Source organism: Motacilla alba, chromosome 6 (genome assembly GCF_015832195.1).
Source record: "Motacilla alba alba isolate MOTALB_02 chromosome 6, Motacilla_alba_V1.0_pri, whole genome shotgun sequence".
Classification (NCBI taxonomy): Eukaryota; Metazoa; Chordata; class Aves; order Passeriformes; family Motacillidae; genus Motacilla; species Motacilla alba.
This window is the reverse complement of record NC_052021.1, coordinates 24,791,865-24,804,083: the sequence shown is the minus strand read 5'-3', so window position 1 is coordinate 24,804,083 and position 12,219 is coordinate 24,791,865. Positions and strand designations below refer to the sequence as shown.

At 41.7% G+C, this 12,219-nt stretch overlaps 1 protein-coding gene across 1 annotated transcript in view; it reads right to left on the bottom strand.

The window, feature by feature from the left end:
• Positions 1-12,219, bottom strand: part of SORCS3 (sortilin related VPS10 domain containing receptor 3) — a 268,231-nt gene that overhangs the window by 69,782 nt on the left and 186,230 nt on the right. Inside the window, exons 6-7 of the mRNA XM_038140273.1 lie at positions 10,679-10,743; positions 3,833-3,951 (exon numbers count right to left, since the gene is read on the bottom strand). Of these exons, the coding sequence (XP_037996201.1) occupies positions 3,833-3,951; positions 10,679-10,743 (184 nt within the window). The remainder of the gene's footprint in view (positions 1-3,832; positions 3,952-10,678; positions 10,744-12,219) is intronic.

Genomic DNA, 12,219 nt, shown 5'->3' with positions numbered 1-12,219 from the left:
AGTGGAAATGTTTGATCTGTTGACAAGGAAACACACAGATCATTCCTGATCCTCTCTTTATAGAACCAAGTAGCACTGATATTATTTGTTTACTTGTAGGAAAATAAAAAGGTTCTCTCCAAACAATGCTGTCTCACTCAAAATAGAATTTCCTGAAAAATAATCACCATTTTAATTAAAGCCTATTTAATTTTCAACACTTTTCAGCTACCTGAGCAATTCCATTAGAAACCCTGATACATGACTTGCTTGAAAAATACCTTTTGCAGAATTCCCTCTGTAATTTATTTTTTAACATACAAATCCTCCGAAGTATCAGTACTCTAGACTCATCCCAGATGACTATCCCTGATCCCCATGTCTTATAATGTAGGCTCTGAAGATGAGAATACCATAGCAGTTTGGGTAATTGTCAGGAAATCACATTTTTTAGGCATGTTTGTAGGTTATGTTTGCACCTAAGTTTGGAAAGTGATATTGTTTCATTAACAAGCACTCACTGGAGCATAGCTATTGAACACCACAGACACGGACATTAAATGGCAGAGTTAATCATCAAATTAGCTCCTTCTGCTACAGTACATAAGTCCAGACATATTCCAAGGTTTTGTCACTAATAAATGTCTTGGTTTGAAAGTTGTATTAATTTTAAGTATTGATCATGAAAGAAGATTATGATATTGGCTCCTGGTTACACCAGAGCAATACTGTGAACTCAGTGAAAACTTATACATGCAAGAGAGCGTAAGATTTTCTCTTAGTGTATCAATTTATGCAGAATCATCCAATCCAATCCTAGTGACATAATAGTCATCCTTAAATAACTATTGATCAATCAAACAGAAAGTCAATCAATAAATTCAGAGTGATCACCTACTGTTTTATTCATAATAATTCTTCCTATTCTCTCTTAGCAGCTATTTCTTTCTTCCCTCCACATTACCTTTCACATCTTTCCTCATGGGCTGTTATTTATCTCTTTTGCCTGGCAACAAGTGCCAGTCTTTTCAAACTCTCTTCAACAGATAAAATTTTCAAGCGTAAGATCATTCTCATTTTCTTTCTTTGTACTGTAATTCTGAAAGATCCTTTCAGAAGTGCTGCACAACAGAAATTTTTGATTTTTAATGGCATCATAATATCTTCTGTGTTCTTCTTTCCCCTACCCATTATAGATCATAGTATCACGTTTGCTTTGAGTGCAGTTAAAAAAGTTAATGCTCCCCAAGAATCTTACAGTGCAGGCCTGGTTATCAACTAGGTTAGAATGGATATTCACTAGTAAATAACTCTCTGCAGATAACCTAAGACATTGATATCAATAGCTGGAATTCATCTTCCCTAATTTTAGCCTGTCAAAAATTTTGGGGTTTTCATTGAGCTCTTCTTAGGTTCCTTCCAATATTAATGAGAAAGGCATACTGAAAGACAGACCGAACTCATGTTGAAATAGGTGAAATAAGACATAAAATGCCCCTGAAGGTTTTGATCTCTCTAACTTTAGAGGAACACGGTCTACAGATTCAGAATAAAAATCTAATGGTTTAATGACAAAAGTTAATAAAACCACGTTCCTCTCTCCACTCCAAGACATTAATTCTGATTTGTTCCAGAACAGACATATCAGAACTCATGCACCAATGCTTTATGCAGCTATTATGCCTCACCAAGTTCTTAATGTTTAATTTGATATTTATTTATTCATCTCTGTCTAGTATTTCTAATTCTAAAGACCTGGCTCCTACACTTCTGTCCAAGATTACCCAGACTGAACAACACGCGTGAGACATTGCAAGCAATCAATCTGACACATCCCATAATAGGCAGCAATACCACATGGTTTGTGAGACTAATACATCCAGGACATACCAGAACTCCTACATATGTACCAAGCAAACACTCTGCATAGCCCATTGACCATATCCTGGATTTAACACACCTTCAGCTCAGAGTGCGCTGGGAATCCGCAGTGCCTGCGTGTCACTCGAGCTCTGCATGGGCTCAATCCCTGTCCAGCATCTGCAGCCACTTACAGCAGGCTGCTGGACAGGCAGAAACCCTGCCAGTGTGATAACAAACACTGGGAAAGGGATAGACAGCTTGGGAATGGAGAGTCTCCTGCCCAAAGCAGCAGCAATGTTCTGTGTGTATATTTAACAGCTTTTTAAAGTGTGGGGATGTGATTTTCAATTCAAACACCCATTAAGCTATAATAAAACCTTGCTAAGAATAGTCAAGACACTTGAGTATAACATATACATACATGCATGTGTTTGTACACACACACACACACACTTTTTTTAACTTGAAGTTTTTAGAAGCTAATAGCCTGAACTGCTCACTGCTGACTTGAGGCAGAGGAACACACACACCAGGCCCATGTCCTCACTGTGAGATCAAGTTTCTAAACAGAGTGGCCTTGTTTTAACACAGATGAGAGCTGTGGAGTGAAAAACATCTGTAAGGCCTCATGCTTAAAGAATTGGATGTTCCACAACATCCTTAGCCACAGACATAAACCACTACACTAAGAGTCTCTCTAAAATACTCCTTGGAGAGCAGAGCATTTATCAATGGGAAAGCCATTGCTTTTTGTAAAATCATGACTTATTAAGTTGCAAAATCTGAATTCACAGTGTTTTCTAGCAGTGGATCCCCACTGAGGCCAAAGGAAGCAGTAGCAGACTGGGTTTCATGGGGGATTGAGGGGAGCTGTGGCTCCCATTGCAGTAGGTCATCTCCAGAGCAGCACACTCCCCTACTTTCAGAAGAAGTCTGCCAATGTTGCTCAAATGCAGGCAGTTTTCATCCTGCAGTCTTCCCAGGCCACAGAAATCCAGTCTTTTACCTAATCCCAGCACAGACTTATCAGTCTTCCCTTTGATAAGAAAGTCTGACAATAAACACAGCAAATCTTTCTCATAACTTGGATACAGTGAAGAAAAATGCTCACTCAAGGAAATAAAATAGGAGCTCAATATAATGCAGTCTTATTCAAAAAGGAAAGCATGTGTCTTTTTTGTACCACCTGAATCCAGTCTTCATCTCATTTTGTTCCCCCTGCTTCAGCATTGGAGACAAGCAGTTAACATCACCATGTCTGTAATTTCTGAGTCTCCTGAGCTTCCTACAATCTGGAATCACTGCAGCCTGGCCCTCAGTTTTCAACCAAATGGTACATCTCCAGGAAGTGTTCTTCCAGACAGTAGTATTCATTCTCAGGCTTCCACAGACTCAAAATTTAGAGAGATGGCCCTGTTCCATCCAGCCCATGTATTCTCAAAAAATCTCAAAACCACATAGTTTCTCATTCGATTTCTGACACTTTCTCCTTATCTCTAGAATCATCACCAACTGACAAATTTACAGACATCTTTCACTTTGAAGTTGCCCTGTAACAACTTTCCTCAATTTTTCTGCTATTTTACCTCCTACTACAAATTTTGGTTCACTCTATTAGCATTACTTGACTGTCAAATCAGCATAAACCTTTCCAATTGCTAAAATAATCATTCACACCTTTTCTTTGTTCTTCTCTGTTCTCCTCAATGCATTTCTATCTCTTTTGTATTTTACAATTAGCCACACAAATAGCAAGTTGTGAAATCCATGGACCCTTAATGAACAAACTTTAAAAAATATTATTCAAGACAAGTGATGATCAGAGAGATCAAGTGCTGTATCCCAGACTGCAGAGCCAGCGGGATGGACTCCCAGCTCTTAAGAACTGTTGTCCTATATGCTTATCCTAAGAATATCCCAAGAATATACCCTAAGAAAAAATACCTTGTGCAGGCAGAATTCAAGTCCCATTTGTATGAAGCCAACATACCTGGATGAAGATGTATTCATCCTGAACAACGAGGGAGCTGACATCGATGGAGCGCGAGAAGGGCCCGCTCCTCTTGGTCTCGGAGCACTCCTGGATCCGACAGGTCAAATAGTGGGTGTCTGCAATGGGAGCATAGGGACACATCAGAAATGCCCAGGTAGGAGCCACTTGTCTATCAGCAGCTCCAAAGAAGGTCTTGTCTCCAACTAAGGAGATGTTATTTCAGGATCTGCCTCCAGCCTTTGACACTGTAACTGCGCTCTGAAGTTAGGAGTTCACCACACTTCGACATTGGCCATTCCCTTCCCTGTTGTGCAGACATCCCTTAGGAGGCTGAAGTTCAAAACCCCCCATAAATAGAGGGTACCAACCACAAATGCATCAGAAAGCTGCTGATGAGACCAAATAGAGCAGAGGCCACCCAGGTAGAATTCACCAATTCCTGTACCCTTCTGGAAATCATTAGTCTTTCCTCTGAAACCCCCTAGCCTTGTTGACTGTTTTTTATTGTGGTAGTAAAACACAAAAACAAAAAAAAAAAAGCCTAAATCAACACTATAAAATTTAATTATTTTTCTTGTGAAAATCACAAGCATCTCCCAAAATTAGGTCTTTATAGCAAACATAGGCTCAGAATGAAAATGCCACAGCCATGAAATAGCATGAGTAGCTGAAGATTCCTAACAGCAGCAATGTGCACTGCAAGGAGCATCAAATGCTTCTGTCTGGAGAGAAGAACAAAAGACCATCACACTAATGGGATCCTGTCAGGCCTTGACATTGCTTGAGAGGAGGAACAGGACTGGGAGAAGAACATGAAAACAACAGAAGGAAAAGGCAGATATACAGAAAGTTAGAACAAGAATAGACGTGCTCTAGTAAGTTGAGAGAGGTTATAGGGGATTAAGCATTATTTCACTCAGTCTAAGAAAAGGCCTCACAAAAGAGAACAATGACTGCACTGTGTTTCTGGATGAGTGTAATCTAAATATGCCATCTCTGCTTTTCAACTGCTCTTCTGAAAACTGCAAATTAAGAAGGAAAATAAAAATACTACTAAGATGACAGCTGGAGTGATAAAAGGGTCATATCTTTTGCACTCTGGCACTTTTACAGGCCTCCTAGATTCAAATGCTTCTTTGCTTTTCTACAAAGGGTGAGGACAGAACATCAGTGAAGTAAACAGCAAATTTGTAAGGGCTGGGGTGAGCCTGGTGCAGTGACTTTAGTTCACAACAGAACTTTCTGACATGGACCTTGTCAAACTGAGCTCAAAATGATAAAAGAGAAGTTTAAAAAGACAATCACTAGCCCAGCAAAGCTGCTTACAGGATTCTCCATCACAAAAAAAACTGCCTTGTCCTTGGTCTGGGTCCTTCCACTTACAGCAGTATGTGGAGCAGTGGAAAGCTCTGAGGGGCACAATTGAAAACCTCTGAGATTCAGCCAACTGCCTTCCCAAATTCTAAAACAAGATTCATAGACTGATAGTTTCCTCTTTAATAGTCTTGTCCAAGCAACACTCTTAAAAATGCAAAAAGAATGCAAGTCAGAGCCATTAATAATTGGACTAATAATTTCTAGAATATTTTGTCTAAAAGAGTCACAAACTACAGCCAAGCTTTAATCTATTGAAGGTCCATGCCCAACCACCCAGTGACTGAAGGCCCCTGTTTAAAGGCTGCAGACCTGGTTCTGGGTTGATGCACCAGGGATTCCAGGTTAATAAGGGCTGAGTCAGAGCAGTCACACAGGTCTGGTGCAGTAATGAAATCTTAGTCCCACTGAGGATGCTAAAGCAGCAGAAAATGTTGCTGGTGCCAGCTCAGAGTACTGGGCAGTGATTAAAGTGTATGGTGAAAAATACCTGACACAGAGACAGTGCCAATAACCAGAGTATCAGAGCTGTGCTTTCTCCCAGCATAAAATTCCAGCAGCAGCAGCAGAGGGGTCAGACTTTCAGCTGGCATAAATTAAAGTTCTTCATCAACTGATATACACACACTTGGCCCAGAGCTGCTATTTAGCTCCTCAGTGTGGAACCTTAGACAACCTTGCAGTGGATAAAAGCAAATTCTCAGAAAACAAGAGGGTCTTATGTGCTGCCATGCTATCCAAAGAGATCAACAGCAGTGACTTGCTCTTTGAGGTAGCTCTAAAATTAGGCAGAACAAGGAGGAGAGGTCAGGAGTTGTATTTTTAGAAGCTCATTCCCTCCAGTACATTCTCCCACACAGTCGCCTGGATATTCTTATCCTTCCAAAAAGGGGATAATTTGCTGCTGCTGAGTGACAGAATGGGAAGAGGAATAAAAACCTGTCACAAATAAATGCAGATAAATCACAAGTGTTGACATGACAACGAGCTTCCTGCCTATTGGGAAATGTGTCATTTTGAGTGTGTTACACCAGCAATCAAATATACTCAAAGAATGGCACCTGATTAATATTCACAAGGAGATGGTGGTGGAGAAGGGGGGTAGCTCACTACCCTTTTTCCATTTAGTCCCTTGTTTTATTTATTTTCATGTATTTTACAATACAAGCCTATTAAAAACAAACAAACACAGACACAAATAAAATATCTTTAAACCTCTCTACTTTAGGACACCAGATAAAGTTAAGTCTTGCTTTTTTCCTGCTTCCCCAAAGAAATTGTTTAAAATTCCTTTATAATACATTAAAAATCAGGTAAAAATATTTACCTGATAGTAAAGTAGCACCCAGTTCCATTCCCATTTGTGTGCAACTCTGAGAAACAATCTCAAGTCCCTGCTCAAGCTTCCAAAAGGGTGCCATTCACAGAGCACATCTCACATAGAAAGAACAGGGTCTCTCAACAAAAGCCTCCATCAAGAGAGAAGAGGCCATCCTAACTTCCAGGCTATTATCAGCCTCTCCTCCAGAATGAGGAAATTTTGCACGCCCCTTCTGGGCAGCCACAAGGCAAAAGGACATTCACCCAGAGGGGCAGGTGACATGAGACTAAGCCATGCCTCCAAAGCCTTGCTTACCTCTCACTGGGAGTTGTATTGCCTAAAGGAGGTTGTTTCTACCTGGGCACTACTTCCAATTTATATATTGTCCTATGCAACACCAGAATTAAAGGGTTTGGGTGTTTTGGTTTTCAGGGTTCTTTTAGCGGGTTGGATTTTTTGTTACTTTTGGGATTTTTATAATGTTCCACTGCAAAAGGAGTTGAGACGGGCTTCCTACTTCCCAGGCAGATGAAAAATTTCTCATGCTTATAAGCAACCCCAGCCACTTCCTCAGCTCATCTGTGAATGTGGCAATATGGACATCAACCAGCCTGGAGGGCTTGCTGCAGCTCAAATCCCAGCGCCCATGCCTCCGCACAAACCCTTCCCAGCTCACTTAGGATTAGGGAATGGTTTTCACAGATGTACAGCCATTTTCCAGCTGAGGAGCCTGAACCACCTCCTCATTGCTATTTAACACAGTCTTCCATCTTGAGTTTCTGTAGTGTATTTTTACCCTTTTTGAAGTGACAAAACGGAAACAATTTCTTGAAATTGGAAGGGACAAACTGGTGAAATAAGCCAAGCTACCATGTCTCATCTTTTCCTGCCAGCCATGCCAGCTTTGGCAGGAAGCAGGAGCACAAGAGGCTCCCTCCCCAATGATGTGGGTCCCAGAAGGGAGGCAGTGAAAAGTCAAAGCTGTTGTGCTGCAGGCTGCAAAGGGCCAATCTGTGTGCAGGGGAGTGTGACTTAGACACAGGACAGCAAGTCCTGCTCCTTCCTGGCAGCATTAAGGCAGCTGAAAGCAGGGATGGCTGGCCAGCAGGCTAATAGGGAAAAGGGCAGCTGATAGAGACAAGTTGCACTGGCAGACTGGCTCAGCTTAAATCAGGCCCTGGTATCAGGCAAGATTTAAAATCATAACATCATGAAGGTTTCCATGAGAGGGAGAAAAAACTCACTGGCCTCAATAATTTTTCCCCCAAAGAAAAGGACATGTAGATTCTCCAGGAATTAGTTACCCTTTTATCCTTTTGCTTAGCTTTTCTCCCCCTCTTTTTCCGATAATTCAAATCCTGTTTATTGCAGCGTATCTGTGAGTGGGGTGAAGATTAACTCACTGAACATCAGAAAGTTCAATATATCCTTCCCAGGAATGCTGGTGGGTGCTTGTGTCGGTGTGACCATAATAGTTCCCTTGCATCCAGCCCTGTCCTTGCTGCTGCCTATTCCACTCTGGCAGAAGGCACAATGCCCAAGGCTCCAACATGCTTTTACAATTTAAAAATGCAAGCCTCGATTATTATTCTGCTACAATGACTCTGCCAACATGTTGAAAAAATGTGAAAAACTTCATCTGCTACGAAAGATGGGAACAGCTTGAGATAAGATAGGCACTGGAGTTATCAGCATCTTGCAGTGTCTAAGGAGACTGGGCACAGGGGCAGATGGGTTTTTCAGAGACACAGCCATGACTGGACAGACAAAACCACGTGGCAAGATATGCTGAAGGACAGTCACCAGAGAGGTGAACAGGACTGCCAGCTCCCAGATCCATAAGCTTATTGATAGCCCTGACTCATTCATGGATGAATGAGATTCCAGCATGGCCCACCACCTGTTCCCAGCTCCAGAGCTTCTTTTAGGCCCCAGTGTCTGAATTAGTATTAGATAGGTTCTTGAGCCCCATTAATGCCAAAAGAAAAAAAAAATTAAAACTTAAAAATCATCAAATTTAGGAGTCTAGTCCTAAATAGCACTTCCATTCCTTCCCCTCCCTTCTCCACTGCTTTTACTCACTACTTTTTTTTTTTTTTCATTACAAACATGGAGGCAAACAGAAAAAGAAGAAAGAAAAATGCCTAGCCTAGGAGAATTATGTATTTTTCAAGCAGCCAGTGACATTGAAGGCATGGGATCTTCTATCTGAATTAAACTAAGCAATGGGAATACTTAAATCTATGTCTGTTAATGCATCAAATAAGTGACTGAGCCACCAGACTGACCTTAAAAGAGACTTTAGAGAAGCCTTTCCTTCCTCCTGCATAATACCAAGGAAAACTTTCATCAGAAGCTTTCTATTCAAGAGGAAGTAACTGCAGGGCCCCATTTTCCAGCAGGTGTAAGTGCCTCAGCTATTTCACTGAGCACATGAAGGCCCAATTTGGTTGCAGAACTAACTGGGAGAAAAGTTCAGTGCCCCATGCCTGAGCACCCAGAGCTGAACAATATCACACTGGGGAAGTCTGTAGCTGTGAGGCTGTCATTGCTTTGTTACACAAACTAATGTTGTTTTAAGCCTTAGAACCTCTAACTGGAGCAGCACTGTTCTCTTTGCTGTGCTGGGAGAGGAGTCCTTTGGTGCAGGCCAGCAGGGCCAGCACAGCCCAGCAGATTTGGGATGGCAGCTGCAGTGGGGCTGTTCTGCTGACACTACTGGCCAAGCCTGGCTTCCAGTGAAACCCTCAACACCATCAGCTGCCAATTTCAAAATGCTGAATTTATATATTAGAAGAAGAACAAAGAGCAAACCCCTGAGCAAACAAGACCTGAAGGAAGAGAGCTGTCTTTAAGCTGGGGATACATCTTTCAAACATTTACATCCTTGACATATCCAATATTCAAATAGCTGGGTGAGCAAGTTTAAACTTAGTTTGAAAACAGACTCCATCAGCACTTTGCTTGCTTGCTTGGAATTTTTTATTTGCATTTGACCACTTCTCCCGTCATACCTGTGACAGTACACACAGCAACAAAGGCACTGAAGATGCCTCCCTACCTTGTCCACCCACCTGTCGGCCTGTTTTGCTTTTTCCACACATTCAACAAACAGCTGTCACCCCTGAGCTGTTATTGCCTGGTTATTTATTCAGCTGCCATCACTAAATAGCAGTGGGAGGCCAGTGAGAGATATTAGAACATCCACAACCTCAGAGAAGCCATCCTGATAGACAGCAGCTTGTTCACACATCTGGCCTACGCAGCACTTGAGTAAAGCAGAGAAAAGTTTGCAACCAACAAAAATGAGGCTTTTTTTTCCTCCCAGAAATCCTCTAACTCCTCAATCCTACATTGTCTTTCTATACTGTCCCTGCACCAAAATGGGACACGACACTTGTCCCATTGCTCCCATTTCCTCACAGTAAAGTTCCACACAAGGAGCAGATGCATTACTATGCTGCAGCTCCTGTGAGAAATATCTAAAACACTCTGGAGAGAGTAAATCAACTTACTTCTAATACCATGTCTTTGCTGGAGATTGACTACATAGGAATCCATTCCACTGCAACTGTGACTAGATTCATTTCAGTGAGGGGTTAAGAATTTTTTTTCCTATTTCCTACTTCAGATCCAGGCACCTTTTCAAGCCTGTAATGCGTTGGTATGGAACACCTATTCGTACATTATGAGCAAAACTAAAAATACTTTCAATACAAGACAAAGGGGCATAGGGTCATTCTGGCTAGAGGGCAAGTCTGACTGCAGGTAATTTCTCAAATTCTCAGGTACCACCTAGCTGTTCTGAGCACCTCTGTAAATGCACAGAGGTTCCATGATACAGTGCTGGTAGCCCAGCTCTTTATGATGGATGTAAACTATGTGATACTGAAACAACAGGGAACAGAATAGATGGGTTCTTAGCCCAGCAGACTGTGCTTCTGTCCACCCCTTCCACAGACACAAGCTCTGCAGCCCATGACTTTCCCCCACAGACTCAGGATAAGAAAATCACATCAAACCCCATGACCACATCTCCCCTGCCAATTAAAATGTAAATGGGGAGGTAAAATGGGTAAAGTGGATTCTCATTCCCACTCCATTCTTGGCTCAAAGCCCAGTTTTTAGCACTGGCTGCAGGCACTCACGTCCATCAGCTGTCCGGGCTTCCATGTGCACAAGGTCAGGTTCTTTATCCAAACCAGCCACTGACCTGGGAGGAGAGAGAGAGAGAGGGAGAGGGAGAGAGAGAGAGAGAGAGGGAGAGAGAGAGAGAGTTAGCTGCAAAGCTGCAATCAAACAGAGCTGGTGAAGGAACACAAAACCAGTTTAAACCTACCTTGGGACACCTGGTATGTAAGTCTCCACCTTTTAAAGAATCATCTCCTTTGTATTTCCACACAGACCATGCTCAGGGCCCCTACACCAACCTTCCCAGGCACAGGAGAGTGATCCTGCCTGTCCCTTGTCTACAAGATCAAGGCTACTATGACTGTTCCAGTGATAGCAAAGAGAGCTGGTCCCAAGACCCAGTAAAATCAGAGTCTGTTTTAATGCTGAAGGAAAAACAAGGGCACAGCAGCCTCTTGCCTTCAGAAAGCAAATTAAAAGGAGCTTTAATTTGGCTGGTTAGAGACATGAAAGACTAAGTTTCCTGATTTGCCCCTGGTTTGCTGGGCAATCTTGCTATTCTTTACCTCCTTTTCCCCATCTTCAGAAGAAAAACGGTGTTGCACATATGGTGAATTTCTGATTTTAAAAAGGTGAGAAAGTATTCATTATTCACACCACAATCCCATGCCATCCATGGTCCTTGACAATTATGAAAAGAGGCACAAGGAGTTTCTTTAATCTCACTAGCTGGAACTCAAGCACCCCAAGTCAAAACTTCCCATGCATTGTTATTTACTCCCTGAAAATATTTTTCAAAGCACATTAAAAAGATACTTTTCCTCTTGGAAGAGGGAAAGTCAAGCCCAGAACAGAAATGTTATTATTAGTGTCCTGGCTGATAAGAATCACTGAGAGATGAACATTTAGTCCTAGCAATGGCTGGCAGGGGAAAAAAAAAAATCCATAGATGTCCACGTGATTTATGGTGCTGCTTCTTCTGACTTAACCAAAGGGTTAGATTAAAAAGGGACAATGACAAAAATCAGTTTCTAATTCAGTGGGAGTTGAATTTGATACAGTAGATTGTAAATAATAGATTCCCTCTGAGCCAGCCAACATTCAGAACTCCCTAATGTTCTGAAAACATTTTTATCACATTCTTTTGCCTTTTTCATCCTGAGGCATCAACAGCAAAAACAGTAAAAACAATAATAATAATAATTTTAAAAATACAGATGCTCTGATACATTTTTGTGAATCCCACAAAAAACACAGCAACTGAAGCAATGACAAACATATAAATGTGCTGGAGTTCAGCTAAGATCAGGCAGAGCTGCAAATGTCAAAATAACTACATTATGACCCACTGTGCAGGTAACTGAAACTGGCACTGCTTGTTAACGAGAGCACCACATCGATAGCAAGTCCATTCACAATGCTCTGAATTGTGGCCAAAAGATACCAACACAACAAAACAAAGCAGCACAGGCAGGGCTTTCATCATTCCTCTCACAGTGAGAAACAGTCTGCTCCTTAATCGCTACCATCAGTTTCAGGGTGATCCCACAAGGAAGAA